Source organism: Carcharhinus amblyrhynchos, chromosome 28 (assembly GCF_965287045.1).
Source record: "Carcharhinus amblyrhynchos chromosome 28, sCarAmb.v2.hapA, whole genome shotgun sequence".
NCBI classification, from domain to species: domain Eukaryota; kingdom Metazoa; phylum Chordata; class Chondrichthyes; order Carcharhiniformes; family Carcharhinidae; genus Carcharhinus; species Carcharhinus amblyrhynchos.
In genome coordinates, this window is record NC_137351.1 from 10719219 (window position 1) to 10736230 (window position 17012).

At 38.5% G+C, this 17012-nt stretch overlaps 1 protein-coding gene across 4 annotated transcripts in view; it reads right to left on the bottom strand.

The window, feature by feature from the left end:
* Window positions 1–17012, bottom strand: part of pias1b (protein inhibitor of activated STAT, 1b) — a 143805-nt gene that overhangs the window by 31906 nt on the left and 94887 nt on the right. For all 4 annotated transcript variants that reach the window (XM_080213963.1, XM_080213966.1, XM_080213964.1 and 1 more), the window contains 4 exons: window positions 6729–6813; window positions 5161–5208; window positions 2621–2711; window positions 2402–2536 (listed from right to left, as the gene is read on the bottom strand). In XM_080213963.1, coding sequence (XP_080070089.1) covers window positions 2402–2536; window positions 2621–2711; window positions 5161–5208; window positions 6729–6813 — 359 coding nt within the window. The remainder of the gene's footprint in view (window positions 1–2401; window positions 2537–2620; window positions 2712–5160; window positions 5209–6728; window positions 6814–17012) is intronic.

The following is a 17012-nucleotide window of genomic DNA, read 5'->3' on the forward strand; positions in this document are numbered from 1 at the left end:
CCTAGACTTACGTTCTTACACCAACCATGAACAGAAAGATTAAACAAAGCAATCCACTCATGATTTTCACTGCTTAGTAGCTGTCTCGCCCACATTTTTGCAAAAGTTCACTGCAACCAAGTCCCTCCAATTTGAAACTTAAATGCAGCAAATATTTTTGCAGAGTGTGTTCAGGGCATACTGCATGCCTGGCTTCAGATAAATCTCAGGCAAAGGTCTCAGCAGAATAAGCACAGAATTTTAAGAAATATGTCAACCCAGAAGGGAATGAATACAAAGCACAAAATTACATTTACCACAAGACTTTCCCTTGGGATCCCATTAAGTAACTTGTATTAATTCTGTATTACAAGTTTAAAAAATCCAAGTAGTTTGAAAAAAACATGAATTTAAAAAAAACAAATGCAGCAATTGTACCCCAAGATTCAACCAGTGGATAAGAAATCCAGCTTGCAGGTTACCTTTATGAAAATGCTTCGCTCACATTGTAAATATTTCCCCCCATTTCATCTCCACCTGTACTCTTTGTTTATATGCCCTTTCCCTTTTGAGACAAAATGTGGGAGACCAGCTCTTGGGGCTGCAGCAATCTGCCACATGGCTCTTTGGGGCTACAGAACAGCATCTAAGTAGATATTCAATTCCCCTTGCAATAAATAATAACATTCTATTAGCTCATTTTAATCCATTTGCCAGATTTTTGCCCACTCATTTAATCTACCTAAATCTTTTTGAAGTCTCATGTTCTCCTCAAAACTTACTTTCCAACCTGTGTGTCATCAGCAAATTTGGCAACCATCCCATCCAACCCTTCTTCCAAATCATTACTTTGAAGAAAATTGCCAACTAGTTCAAGTTCCTTTAGGCTATCATATTACTTAACTTGTATTTCTGCAGATGTTTATATGACTATAATCATGAAGCAATAATTATCCCTTTACTTGCAATACCTTCCTATCCCACCTACTCCAGAGGTCCTGGCTCATCTTTTTCAGCAAGGTTCCTCTGGCACCTCAACTAAGTACCCTTCATGTGTGCGCTGATCTTCACTTGTTGTCCCCACATCTGTAAGACAACACTGGGTAGCAGTTAGGAATGATAACTCAGTTAGATTCTGTCCTTCCCTGGCCCAGGCCAATCCTAATGTCCAAGAGCTGCTCTGGGTGAAATAAGCACACTCAGCACATTCCAGCAACTAAAGTTAGAACTCTATCTACTGTTTCCCTGGTTTACTTCCATACCAGACCATACATTTCCAGCTAATGGAGAGCTCACTCTCTTTGGAGTGGTTTCACATCCTGCTTCTTCTCAAACACGCCATTAAAATTATGAAATAGTACCTGTTTGTTAAGTCATATGTTTTTCCTGCATTTTGGGTTACATCAGACTAGTTTTTTCTTCTACAGTGAGAATATGGTGCACTGAAACTTACATAAACATTGTGCACAGTATCTATCACTAGTGGTAGGAATCATTCAATCCAACCCTTCACTCAAATCATTTAGAAAAATTGTAAACAGTTGAATTCTCAGCACTGATCCCTGTGGCACACCACTCATTACGTCTTGCCAATCAAAGGAAATTTGGCATGTCAGCTATGACTCTCACCAACTTTTACAAATGTACCACAGAAAGCATTCTTTCTGGTTTTATCACAGCTTGGTATGGCCACTGCTCTGCCCAAAACTGCAAGAAACTACAAAGGGTGTGAATGTAGCCCAATCCATCATGCAAACCAGCCTCTCATCCACTGACTCTACCTAAACTTTCCGCTGCCTCAGCAAAGTAGCCAGTACAATTAACAACCCCACACATCCCAGACATTCTCTCTTCTACCTTCTTCCATCAGGAAAAAGGATACAAAAGTCTGAGGTCATGTACCAAGAACAGCTTCTTCCCTGTTGCTATCAGACTTTTGAATGGACCAACCTTGCATTAAGTTGCTTTTTCTCTACACCCTAGCTATGACTCTATCACTACATTCTACACACTCTCATTTCCTTCTCTATGAACAGTATGCAAGAAACAATACTTCTAACTGTATAATACGTGACAATAATAAACCAAAAATCAAATCAATCTGAAAAAGGTCCATCCATGCCTATTCTCTGCTTCCTGTTAGCCAGCCAATCTTCTATCCGTGAAATGCGACACCTCTATACCATAAGCTTTTATTTTACATAATAACCTTTGATGTGGCACTTTATCAAATCCCTTCTGAACATCGTAGCCCTCAATTTTAATACAAATGGACATTTGGAAAAAGACTAAGCACCAGGTTCATTTTCGTTTAACAGAACTTCTGAAACCTGTTCCAAAGTGTTATAAAAACCAGGTGTCTGAGCCGTAATGTGCTGTGCTGTTTCAATTCATTACTTTAAAAAGATGAATAAAAGCTTACTCTTCCAATTTCTGCCGACCATGAAACCACAATAGTGTTTGGCACCGTCGTGGACAATCTGACTAGTGAGGTAATATTGATTGGTCGGCTAGGTCGCTTTGGTTCAACACCATTTTTGGTTGGTGGTAGATAGCCCTAGGATAAAATCAAAAAGTTACTTAATTCTCCTTAAAGAATGAACCAAAAAATAATTGGAAGATCAATTGCTTTAGTACTTACTGGAAGGTTACAAGTTTTTCCATTTACTTTCACACAGAGATTTGGGGGAAAATGATCTTCCTGTGGACAACTTGTTTCTGATAAACAAAACCTTGAAAATGAAAAAATATACAAACTTAAAATGATCCATTACAAAATTCAATTATATCACCAGTAATTTGATTTGCAATTGTTAACCAATACTTGTCTGGCTCTACAGAAGACTCCATGATTGTTTGAATAGGAAGTAGAATCTTGACATTCAGAATCTCCATTTCCACAACATCCTGTATTGGGCAAATTCTAAAACAGTTTCTTAATCTGATTAACTCTGAATCTATTAAGATTACTGAAATGTGTCAATCACTCTATAGCAAAGAATGATAAACTTTGCAACTAATATTCCAGAGTGAGAATGAATTGTACCAAACATTTTTGAAAATGTGTTACATAATATGCTCTGTACTCTAGGACTAGGCTAATGCAATAAGGATATTTATGAAATGATTCTGTTCTTCACTTATTTTCTTTGCATTTCCTCAACACGTCTTCTGAAGGCCTGTGGCATGGATCCTGAGGTGCAAGCAACACTTTAGTTAAGAATTCATTCTTGATGTGCCAACGTTGTGGCAAGGTTATTCACACCAAGGTCTTAACTGGACACAATATTATCCTAACCTAATATCCATGCCACCAGGTATGTTAATTCCCTTCCTAACCTGGAAGCAGTTGAGGGACTTGTAGCTTTGCAGCTGAGAATCAGTGCGCTGAACTCAGCACAGATTGGAATTGGACCTGGAACCTTACAATTTAAGGTCCCAATGCCACATTGGGCAGTGTCTTTACTTATCAGGTTATCCAGAAGCCAACATTTTCACCACATTTACAACAGAAGGTAAACGTAGATGAAAAGATTTCAAGGAGAAACATCCACACTGTTTTCAGACCAATTTTAGTGGTGCCATTGAATTGATTCTCCACAATGACGTTTGCTTTCAAACATTATCCTCCTGAAGAACAGGAAGGGTTTCAAAAAGTTGGGACTTACAAGAGGATATCTTTCATACTACGTATTATGAGTCTGTGAATAGCAGTGTGACCATCATTAAATCTTCTCATAGCACCATCATGGCAAAGTAACTGGTTATGAATAACTTCATTGAAACTAAGACTTCATTTCAAACAGATGACTAGGAAAAATGCAGTATGGAGTCCTTTTTTATATATATAGTGAACTGGACTAGCCAATTAAATACTGTGACAACAAGAGGTCAGATGCTGGAAAATTTTAGTTGAGAAACTGACTTCCTGCGGGCTTCCCATTGGAGAGAGATCCCAGCATGCATTTGTTAAAAACAGCAAAGCATTTCTGCACTGAGTTATTTAACAATAGCACAAGTCATATATACAAAGGATTGAGCTCCATACCACTTCAACTGAAGTTATGAATGAAGTTATACGTATCATTTTTAGAACATAGAACATAATAGCGCAGAACAGGCCCTTCGGCCCACGATGTTGCGCCGGCCAATTAAAAAAGCAATGACCCTCTCACCTAAACCAATCCCTTTCCATCCATAAATCTATCCACGGATCTCTTAAACGCCCCCAAACTAGGCGCATCTACAACTGCAGCAGGCAGGGCATTCCAATCCCTCACCACCCTCTGGGTAAAGAACCTACCCCTGACATCCGTCCTATATCTACCACCCCTTAATTTAAAGCTATGCCCCCTCGTGCTAGCTTTCTCCATCCGAGGAAAAAGGCTATCACTGTCCACCCTATCTAAACCTCGAATCATCTTATATGTTTCAATAAGGTCCCCTCTTAGCCGCCTTCTTTCTAACGAAAACAACCCCAAATCCCTCAGTCTCTCCTCATAGGACCTTCCCTCCATACCAGGCAACATCCTGGTAAACCTCCTCGGCACCCTCTCCAATGCCTCCACATCCTTCCTATAATGTGGGGACCAGAACTGCACACAATACTCCAAGTGCGGACGCACCAGAGTTTTGTACAGTTGCAACATGACGTTGTGGCTCCTAAATTCAATCCCCCTACCAATAAACGCCAAGACACCGTATGCCTTCCTAACTACCTTATCTACTTGATTCCCAACTTTCAGGGATCTATGTACACATACACCTAGATCCCTCTGTTCATCAACACTATTCAGAGTCCTACCGTTAGCCCTATGCTCTACACTTTTCGCCTAAGTATCTGACCTTAGCATATGTATCTGACTTTCTCAGAATCAAATTTTTTAGAATACTAATTTATTTCTCATTTAAAAATAAAAGAATAAAAACCAGGGTCAAAAACACTTTTCTCAGGCATGGTTTTCTTGCATTTCTCCCAGAATGTAAAGTTACTGCAGGATTATCACATCAGCTTCCTCTAATAAAATCACATTTTTGCATATTGTTGATACTGTACACCTCCCTAAACAAAAATTGCCCCAGAGAGTGACAGAGAGAGAGAGAAAAAGGGAGAGGGAGACAGAGAAAGAGCTGCAAACAGGACAGCAAATGAAGACAAGCCATAAACATATATGCATTTACCTTAATTGAACCTGAACTGTGAAGTCACACTTGGTCCCAGAGATATCCCTAAATAAAACAGAGTTATATTTCGCATTCTTATTTGGAAAGGAAATTGTACAGTACAGTTCAAAATATCCTGCATGGGGACTGAAATGGAATGAATTATGCAACTTGTTTCTCAATGGTCCACCAGAAACTGTAATCCAAACCAATTTTTACAGAGCTATTAAAAAGATAGTAATACAACCAGAAATAGCTCCCATCTCTTATTAAATTTATACTGCAATTGAAATCAGTAGTAATACACAAACTGAAGAACAGCATTCATCTCTAATTCTGCATCAGAAAATTTCACTCAACAGCTTTCCTTAGATCTTAAACTACAATAATCAGCCTAGGAGGTGGAAGATTGATGATATGAATACCTAATAATTATTCTGTTGATGCTCAAAACTTTGCATTAAGGGGCAGCTGGTTGGCAGTATTGCACTGAGTTGCAAACGTCTGAGAATGAGAAAGCTGAATTCAGGGCAACATGGAAGCAGTTTAGAAAATTATATAAACCCCAGGATGCGATTATATCTTGAAATCATGCTCGACTGACTAGCATTTTTGTAATTTATAGAGAGACGGTTTTGCTTTTTGCTTTGGAAGATAAAGCAAGGACGTGCTACTTCTATTATACAGTGATGGTCAAACCTCAATTGCTCTACTGCACAAGATGTTCCATCATTGAAGTACATAAAGGTCTTGGCAAAAGTCCAGTGATAATTCACTGGGTTAATACCTGGATAAAGGACTGAGCAGTATGTGGATAAACTGTGGTTAAGTTGCCTGGAGATTATAAGCTTGAGAGATTGGAGTGTTTAAAATAACATGACAGAAAATGAATCATCCTTTCCAGAAGAAGGAAGCACAATAATAGAAATAAAGCTAAACTGATTCAAAGCAAACCCTGAAAAGACTGTATTCACACAAAATGTTGTAAAAACATATGAGTGACTGTCATGGATGTTTATTACGGATGCAGAAATCAACACAGGCACTTAAAGGGGAGATAAATATTGGTATTAAGGGATACAGAAAAGGGATAGGGAATCAGGATTAAGAAAAGATGTCATGGCTGACAAAACTGCTGAGCAGATTCAACGGTACTATGATATTTGGTTCTTAGGAGTTGTTAATTGTGAGCGTGTATGTTGGAAAGTGCAGGTGTGATGATTTTATCACCAGATTGAATCCTGGCATAGAATTTTATCAACTGCATTTTAATTCTTAAATAGATCTACTAACGCAAATGCATTGAAACAATTTAAATTAAATTAAAATACCAAGTATTTTACTTTAGTCTTACTGTCAGTTGCATTTCAAAATGAGTAAGAATGATTTCTCTCCTCTCTTTCCTGGAACACCAGGGCCAAAATTTAGAACAAGAGATTATTAGTGCTCGGCATTTATTAGACAAATTAAAATATGCGATATTTAGGTTTTGAACTGCATACATGAAACTACAACAATCCTTGTTTGAGCCACTAAAATAAATTAAAACCTAGTTATGCAAAACAGAAAGTCAGCTAACAACTTACATCGAGTTGCTTATCTGTTGAACTTGCTGAGGTGTCAACGCGAATGCGAAGCAAGTCTCCTGAAATCGCTGACCATTATCTGAAGCTTAAGGAAGAAAAAGATATCTTGAGTTTACACTTTCTAAATTCTAAATGTAATTTGAGTGTGAGATTGAAAGAAATAAACATATGGTGAAATTAGTTAGCTCAATCAATACTCTAATCTCAGTGGAATAATCTCTAACCAGTAGATTAACAACTGGCACATCAATTGGTCAAAGAAGATTTATTGGCTACATGATCACCATTATTCACACAAAAAGCAACCTTTTCTCTTCGATAAGATGGCTATCTTGTAGAATTCATCTTCTCCTGCTTGCCCTTTGCACCTCCAACATGATAAACAGGTTTATTTAGAACATTGGTTCCAAAATACTGTAGCAGAAAAGCAATACTGTACAATACATTTCTTTTGGGAATCTGTTTGATAATCTCTTCAACTTGCTTCCAAGCCCACACAAATGGTAGAATCTATGCCATATCCGAGTATTGCTTAAATCAAGGTCTCCCAGGAAAATAATCTCACTCTATAAAGACAGCAGACTGCTGAATATTCCACACTTCTAATAAAAGAGATGCTGGCATTGGACTAGGGTGGGTGCAGTAGGAAGTCTCACAATACCAGGTTAAAGTCCAACACGTTTATTTGGTATCACAAGCTTTCAGAGTGCTGCCCCTTCATCAGGTGACTCATCTGAAGGAGCAGAACTCCAAGAGCTTGTGATACCAAATAAACCTGCTGGACTTTAACCTGGTGTTGTGAGACTTCTTATAATAGAAAAGGAGGAATATTTTTCCACACATTCTTGTTATTGAAATTCCAGTAGCAAACACTGATTAATGTCAGATCATGTTATATTCCCAAAATATTAGGGGTTGGGGAGGCAATGGTGTTGACATTGTTGCTGATTTCGTAATCCAGAGGTCCTAGATGATGCTCTGGCTACCTGGGTTCATGACAGATGATGGAACTTGAATTCAAAATATCTGGAATTCAAAGTCTGATGCTAACCATGAAACCATTGTCGATTGTTGTAAAAACCCATCTGGTTCACTATTGTTCTTTAGGGAAGGATATCTATCGTCTTCACCTGGCCTGGCTTATATGTGACTCCAGACCCACAGCAATGTGGTTGACTCTTAACTGTTCTCAAGAATGGGTAATAAATGCTGGCCCAGCTGGTGACAGGGACATCCCATGAATGAATCAGAAAGAAAATCTACAGAATAGCAGTTTTTATTATAGGACCAGGTATTGCAGTCTCAAAAAATCAGCCGAGGATTTGCCTGTTGTTTACAAAGATGGGCACACAAGGAGGGCAAAAGTGGGCCAAAAATAAATAATCCCAACACAAAATTAAAGCACATGGAATGTATTATTAATTAAATTAGCATGACAATTTCAATGCTGAAATACAGAACTACCCAGGAGCATTTATAAACAGTACAATTATTACTGTTGATGTCATCACAATCTTTCAATTAAGTTAGTGTTCTGTAAATAATGTTTCTGGGGGGAGTTTCCAGAAGGGAAGATTATTTGGTATTGTCACAAGTAGGCTTACATTAATACTGCATTGAAGTTACTGTGATAAGCCCCTAGTCACCACACTCGTGTCTCTATTCGGGTACACTGAGGCAGAATTTAGCATGGCCAATGCACCTACCCAGCACGTCTTTCTGAGTATGGGAGGAAACCAAACCACCCAGAGGCCCACGCAGACATGGGGAGAACGTGCAGACTCCGCACAGACAGTGACCCAAATCAAATATCGAAACTGGCCCCCTGCTACTGTGAAGCATTACAATTGCTTCACAAGTTTTTCATCTCCTTTGGCAAAGGATTAGAAGTCCAGGTTATATTGTGAATGCATTAACATAAGCGTAGAAATTAAAATGTACTACTAATCATTGTGCCACCGTGCCAACCATAGGAGGAGAGATGGATACATTTTTATATTCAAGTTCAATGCTGACCAACAAGATGCAATGGAGTTTGCTGCCTTGAATCTCAGCTTTAAGCACTAAGTTGGCATGGAACAAGCTAAGGGTCAAGATTATTTTATTTATTGCCCAAATCCAGAAGCGAGTCATTCCTTATCAGCCATCCATGTAACCTGAATGGGATCATCATGTTTTTGGCAACTTAATGCCAAGATTTCGTTGTCCTCGAGGAAGTTGACTATTTTTGGCACAGTATTGGCTGGCATGGCACGTAAAGATTAAAAGCAGCTTTGCTCACAGAAAACCAAGTTCCAATTTATTTAATACAAATGTGACGGATCTTAGCAAATTTGGCTCTGACGTGTGATGGAGGAACCACACCATTCAACTACAACATTTCAATTTAACAGTTATTTAAATTTGTTCAGTCACAACGGCTTTTTAAAAGGTTTTTGAAAGTATTTATCAGCTGGCCTTGTTCAAATGAAGGAGTCCATCTGGAGCCTTCAAAGAGGGGGTTAGGCCAGACTGCTTCAAATGAAGGGCATAAAGAACTGCTAAGAAAAACTGCACTATAATTTAGTGCAGTAGCCATGACTATTTGTTATTTTCTCGTCCCTCAAGTAAACAGTGAACAGCATTTATTTATTTCTTCCAATGCTCAATAAATTTGTTTGGCAGGTTAAAGGCTATGGCATAGTCTAGCAAACATTATTCAAGTCAAGGAAGATCACGTGAGGACACTAGGAATAACTAGCCAGAGGGACCTTCTCATTTCTGAAAGGTCTAAAAGAATGAATTGTGAAAGGTAAATTGGTTAGAACCAAGGTGTCCAGTAAAAGAACAAAGGGGTAACTTGGAAGGCACTTATTTATCTAGAACGTTATTAGAGCATAGAACACTTTACCACAGATGGCTACTGGGGAAGAAACTATTTAATTTAATTTGGATAAGTACTTGGAAATTAACAGCATGGGGGAAAGGGCAGAGAAATGGAATTAGTGTAGACATCTCCTGAACTAGCAGTATTACAGGAGTAATGAGCTGAACTGTGCTCTATAATTCAAACTATGCTGGTGAGATTCAGGGAAGCAAACCTTGGGGTGTCATAGAATTCTAATAGCTATTAGAATTCTATTAAAGCTCTGATAAAGTCCGATTTTATTATCTATAGAAATTACTAGCACTTCCTCATTAAACTGTAAATTGAGTTTGTGTTCAAGTCTTAAATTGCAGCGTACTTTTAACAAATATTTAATGAAATGAATACATCAGCTTCCATCAATTTTCACCTTAGTTATATTGTTATATCCATAAGGTGATAAAAAATAATTTTCTGGTAATTTTGTTGAAGGTTCCAAAAATTAATCAGTTTTATCTTTACAATGCTGGCTGTATATTTTCAGCATTTTTTGCATCTCTCTCTACTTAGTACATCCTTTTAACTGTAAATATTGAAATTTATTTATTGCAAAATATAAAGACAAGTAAACTCAACTATCACTTTAATTTCTACGGTTATGTTAATGCATTTGCAATATAACCTGGACTTCTAATCCTTTGCCAAAGGAAATAAGCAACTTGTGAAGCAATTGTAATGTTTCATATGTATGGCATTACACAAAAAACATTATGCCGCTTAGGGCTCCCAGAGGGATCCCAACTATAAAACTCATTAGGAAAAGTCCTAGATGTAACATTAATGGACAATATGTTAGGAATAAAAACAGTGTGCTATTATATATTTTGGGAGGAACGACCCACACAGTATAACATCTTCACCATCATGTCTGAGACAGTTCCTTAATTCTTGTAAGGATCCTACAAGAAATTAACCCAGTTCCTCGTAGCCAATGGTCCAGGTCCAAAACAATCGCACTTCAATACCAGCAGTTTCAGAGAAGCCACTGGGTGGCTGATTATCAGAAATGAAAAATGACGGAACAATGGTTGCTTGTCAAGGGTTACTGGGATGCTTTGTTCTACACACAACCATTCTAAAATTAAAAGTAAAATACTGAGTGTGCTGGAAATCTTAAAAAAAAAACCCAAAATGCTGGAAAAGTTCAGCAAGTCTGGAAACATCTTTAGAGCAAGTATAGTCCATATGACCATTCACAGCTAATTCAGTTCATTCTAAAACAAACCGGTTACTTGTTTTTGTCAAAAATGGGAAAGCATTCTGTTCCCAAGCAGAAACCTCACTCAGCTCAATAATCACAACTGGGAAATAGCCTTTTTTCCCTAATCAATCTAATTTCTTCATCAAGAACTTGGTACTCCTGCAAGCAAGAGCCTACAGAAAGTTCAAGCTCCTCGCTAAATTAAAATCAACACAACAATAATAAAAATAATGGTATTTGCCAAATTCTGTGATAATGCAATGACGTAAACCTGGCATAACAAAATACAGTAAGAAGTCTCTCAACACAGGTTAAAGTTCAACCTGGTGTTGCGAGACTCCTTACTGTGTTTACCCCAGTCCAACGCCAGCATCTCCACATCATAACAAAATACTGTTACTCGGCTGGACTTTGTAGAAGTAAAGTGCTCATTGTTACTTCTGTGGAATTTGGACAGCAACTTTCAGTGACTGCAAATGCACAGTTAAATACAGAAGTTTGAAATTAGCTGCACAATACAATTTACTTCTCAAAACACTCCACTATAAATGGTATATGTCATCTGACTCGCTGCTTAAGTAGCATGAAATGTCTGTAGTTAGCTGAGATATAGGAGCTAAACTTGCCAGAATTAGTTAGAGCTCATCCATACCAGTGCAATCACCCTTTGACAGCCTGGTGAATTTTAAATTACTGCTAAGTAACTCCTCTGATACTGAAAATTACATTTAAAAGTGTGTGGGTTTCCATTCCTTCAGATTTAAATTATTGTTGGAGATTTTAAAAAGCAGAAGTTTAGTTTTAAATAAAAAATCACTTCTTTCTGGGTGGCACAGCAGTTAGCACTGCTGCCTCACAGTACCAAGGATCCTGGTTCGATTCTGGCATCAGGTGATGTGTGAAGTTTGCAAATTCTCCCCATGTCTGCATTGGTTCCTCCAGGTATTCCTGTGTCCTCCCACAATTCAAAGATACGCAGGTTAAGTTGATTGACCATGCTGAATTGCCCCTTACCATCAGGAGGATTAGCAGAATAAATATGCGGGGGTTACAGGGATATATAGGGCCTGGGTGGGTTTGTCGTCAGTGCAGATACAATGAGCCAAATGGCCTCCCCCTTCACTTTAGTGATTCTATGATTCTATAGATCTGTCTCATCTTTTTTCTCTGAACCCCGTCTTTTTTCCTCTCATTTTATTTTGCTTTCTATCTCTGTATCAATGTTAAATTTAATATTCTGACACTTCCTGATTTAAATACTGCATTGCTCACTAATGACTCTACAGTCCAGTTGATTTAGGAGTTATAGAGCTCCTCGATGCCCATGGAGGGTGTGTACTATTGGGTTAATTTGCAGTAAGTTCCAGTGCAAAATCAGTGAGTTTAAGGGCACTGAAAGGTTGTTTGCCACAGAGAAAAACTCAATCTACCCCAATGGCATAGTCAAGAAACAACTATCGCATACTCAATTCTCCTACATTTTCCATTGTTTAAAAAGCCTCTGCTTTATGATGCCCATAAATAATTTGTTCTACCACTCTTTCGAAGCCACCACTACTTGCTTGGGTGGAATTCCAGCAGCAGTTCTCTTGCAACTTGGACAAACAGCCATTCTTCATGATGGGATCCAAAACAATAAATTATTTGATGAAGGAAGCATCACAGTTTGGCATAACCCTTCGTTTTCCCTACATCCATTTTCATATTCTCCATTTAGCCATTGAAGTGTGACTGGAAATGTGAACTTTGATTCATGTTGCTGCCCAAAGTGGCATGAATGGCAAAGGTGAAAAATTATGCCAAGATGTTTCATAGAACATCACATCCAGCAGATGTAGTTTTCTCACAGAGAAGTGACAAGGTCTTTATTCTATTAGCCATTGATTTTACTCTGTGAAGATTTATTGCCCAAATACATATTTTGCCAATAAAGCTAATGCCCCTCACATCTGACATCATGATTCAGGGACTGAAATATGGATAGTCAATCAAATTTCATTTCCAGTATTCCTTTGGCGACTGAACAAAATCACGCCTTTTCAGCAATCACTGTGCAAGGTGTATTTCTATTTTGTTAGTGAAAGTAGATATATAAGATGACACCATTAGGATCAAAAAAGTTGTACCTTTACATCGATCTCCATGATTTATTCTTTATATCCTTCAATCCAAGCTCTCCAGAAACATATAGAATTATCTTAAACTTTTTCTTTGTCATTTCAAAGGAGCTCCTGGTGATGTATTCTACAATTCTGTTTATCCTTCATCTAAAAATAATTCTACCTGGCTTAATTCCTTACTTTTAAAGCTTTACTGCGCCCTCAACTTAGTCCTTGTAACCCTGTGAAGAGAAATCACCCCTGCTCATGATGCTAAAATAATTTAGCAATAGTGTCAACCAACACGAACATGAGTATACTGGACTTTTCTCTCATCTGCAAAAACCAAGACTAAACCCATTACCTCAATGCCTGATCCACACTGTTTGTTTGTTTGGCTTGGGAACAATCATGTCAAGAATTCTGAATCTATCAATGCACTCCGATCCAAGCATCAAACAAACTGTACAATCATACTATAAATATATGAGAGCACGTCTCAGAATTCAAGTGAAAATCATTTGCAACACAAGATGATAAAAAGGTACGGATAAAGTAGAGTGGATGCTCCCACTGGTGGGGCATTGTAGGACGAGAGGTCATAGTCTTAGGATAAGAGGCAGCAAATTTAAAACAGGGTTGAGGAGAAACTATTTTTCCAAAAAGGTTGTGAACCTGTGGAATTCGCTGCGCCAAAGTGAGGTGGATGATGGCATAGTGAGTAAATTTGAGGAGTTAGGCAGATTTTTAATTGGTAATAGGTTGAAGTGTTATGGGGAGAAGGCAGGAAAGTGGGAATGAGGAGCATATCAACTATGATCGAATGGCGGAGCAGACTTGATGGGCCAAATGGCCTAATTCTATCCCTATATGTTATGAACTACTCTTCACAATCATGAGCAGAAAGCTAGCAAGACAGGCATTTCGTCAGAAGAAAAATCAGCACCACTTCAGCATTGTATTTTATTTATAGAATTAAAAAATGCAAAGGGGACCTAAATAAAGTTTGTGTGGTTTTTTTCCAAAATAAATTTAGGATAAAATGCTAAGTGTTTCCTTTACAGGGTGGAGCACACTAAGTAACTATTTCCAAGACACTAGTAAATCTTTAAATATAGTGGAAGCCAACTTATTACCACCCATCCTTGACAAGTTGCATGTGTCAAAATGCATTTCTGCTGGGAAACCATCTGTAGGCCATAAATGAGGAGGATTAAATAACAGGTTTTGTGAAAAGACTTAGTATTACTATATTCGCAATGTTTTAAACAATTCAATTTTCTCCATTTAACTTTTAAAATCTCTTCACTCTCCCTTCCCTCTTGCTTTTCAGAAGGCACTGAAATTGCAGTACATCTCCATAGAGACCAACAGCCCTCTGGCTCCTTGTCCAAGTGACTATCATGACTGGAGAGTGTCAGCAGACTATACAAGTAGATTACAGCAAGCCACAATCCACATGCACACACACAAAATTTGCAAGGCTAGTGTAACACAAGACACAGACTACCTGCGCGACTGAAGAACGGCGGCTGCTGAAAACAGTATGCACAGGGACTGGGTCTGGATCACATAGGAAAAGTGACAGGTCTAAGTCATTTAGGCACAATCAAATAGTCACATTCATTGTGCGGAAATACATGGAAATTGGTCATCTTGAGGTACACAAGACAAATTGCCAGTGTCCATTTACACTAACCCTGTTATGTCAGCATATTTGGAAAAGAATATTGGCAGGGGAGGTGGGGAATGAAACCTTACCTGTGGAACAAAACTGCACAACAATTTTGTTGACATCCAAAATCAAATATCTAACTAGAGAGCTATGATTAAACCCCCTTTTTAAAAATATATTAGGTTACGCTTCCACAAGGAAGATCTCCTGAAAAAACCCAAAAGGCCTGCCGACAGGTCTTGCTGCAAGTATTAGAGAGTGACTTCAAGTGGCATGTTTTCCAATAAACATGCTGGCAGGATTCCATGCAGAAACATGGAGACAGAGTCTCAAGTTACTGCTGATAGCAACATACTTTGCAATCTACCCATCCACTATAAATAACTCGGGTGTTTAGTATCTCAACTCTTGAGCCTTATTGCTATCGGGAGTGCCATGTTCTCAGGGAACAAAGTCCTTGAAGTTGACTTGTGACTTCTGTACAATCTCAATCTGACTATAAATGAATAAATTGCAGCAAAGAGGTACTTAGTTACACTCAGAGGTATCGAGGCAAGTGCCTCTATAGATTAAAAAAATTTCAAAGATGTACGAACAACCTGTAGTGAAAAAAGTACTAATTTTTAATTCACAAAATACAAGTGCCCACTCTGCAGAGAAAATATAAAGTACACAATTCATACAATCCAGGAAACAAGGTACTGTACCACAGGACCAATAGTTTGAAACAAGGTTTTCCAACTGCAATCAGTACACTTCAGTTGGTTTGGGCTGATACAAAGATTTATTTAGGACAAAAAATATAAACATCAACTAAAGTACTCCAGTTTCTCGTAAATTTTAAGTAACATAGACATTACAATCAATACAGATAGCACCCTCAAGATAAGGAGGCAAAATTTCTAAATTACAAAGTGACATGTGACTAAATGAAGCAATTTGGTTAAACGTTAAAGTTATTTACTATTGTCACAAATAGGCTTACATTAACACTACAATAAAGTTACTGTGAAGATTCCCCAGTTGTCACACTCTGGTACCTAGTTCAGGTACACTGCAGGAGAATTTAGCATGGCCAATACACCTAACCAGCATATTTTTCAGACTAAGAGGAAACTGGAGCACCTGAAGGAAACCCACACAGACACGGGGAGCATGTGCAGACAGTGACCCAAATGGGGAATTGAACTTGGGTCCCTGGCACTGTGATGCAGCAGTGCTAACCACTGTGCCACATCAAATTTGAATAATATACATTCCTCCATAGCCAAAGCGTTGTTAGATCAGGACTCAAATGATCATGAAACAGAAAAACAGGACAGAATGAATTTGAAAAATCAGGAACTTTAAACCTCAGCAAGTTGGTTTGCTGGGTGGGAGGGGGCTGTTGTGGCTGGGGGCAGGAAGCAGAAGAGAGAAGTATAGAAGAATTGGGAAAATGCATCTCAAAAAAGGTCAATACTTGGCTCCATATTTTCTAAATTTACAGTGAATTAAACACAAGTGATGATCATGACTTCACAAAAGTACATACTGGTATGTGACAATTAATGTACAAAAGATCACTATCCAGTCAATCCTGATAAATTCTCAGAGGGACACAAGATGATACAAGTAGAAATAAATTTAAGCAAGGAGTAAGGATGGCTAAAAGGGGTCATGAAAAAGCATTGGCCAGTAGGATTAAGGAAACTCCCAAAGCTTTTTTATACGCATATAAAGAGCAAGAGGGTAGCCAGGGAGAGGACTGGCCCACTCAAGGACTAGGGAGGTAATGTGTGTGTGGAGCTAGAGGAAATGGGCTGATATTAAAATGAGTACTCTGTTTTAGTATTCACCAAAGAAAAGGACTTGGTGGATGGTGAATCCAGGAAAGGGTGTGTAGATAGTTTGAGTCATGTGGAGATCAAAAAGGAAGTGGTATTGGGGTTCTCGAGAAACATTAAGGTAGACAAGTCCCCAGGGCCTGATGGGAATACTCCAGAATACTGAGATAGACAAGGAGGAAATTGCTGGGACCTTGAGAAATCTTTATATCCTCACTGGCTACAGGGGAGATGATGTGGATGTGCCAGCGTTGGACTGGGGTAAACACAGTAAAAAGTCTGACAACACCAAATTTTAGTCCAACCAATTTATTTGATAGTAAACTCACAAGCTTTCGAGGGGACTCCCTCTTTGTCAGGTGAATGGAGAGTTCTGGCCTTGGACAGAGCGTATAAAGCACAGACAGTTTACTGATTAGAATGCGAATCTTTACACCTAACCTGCTGTTCAAGTCCTAAAGTGGCCGTCAATGTGTGTGGAAGGAGCACTGATCACAAGTTAAAGAGATGTGTATGGTCTCCAGACAGCACAGTGAGTGAGGTTTTGCAAACCCAGGCAAGTCACGGGGGTTAGATAG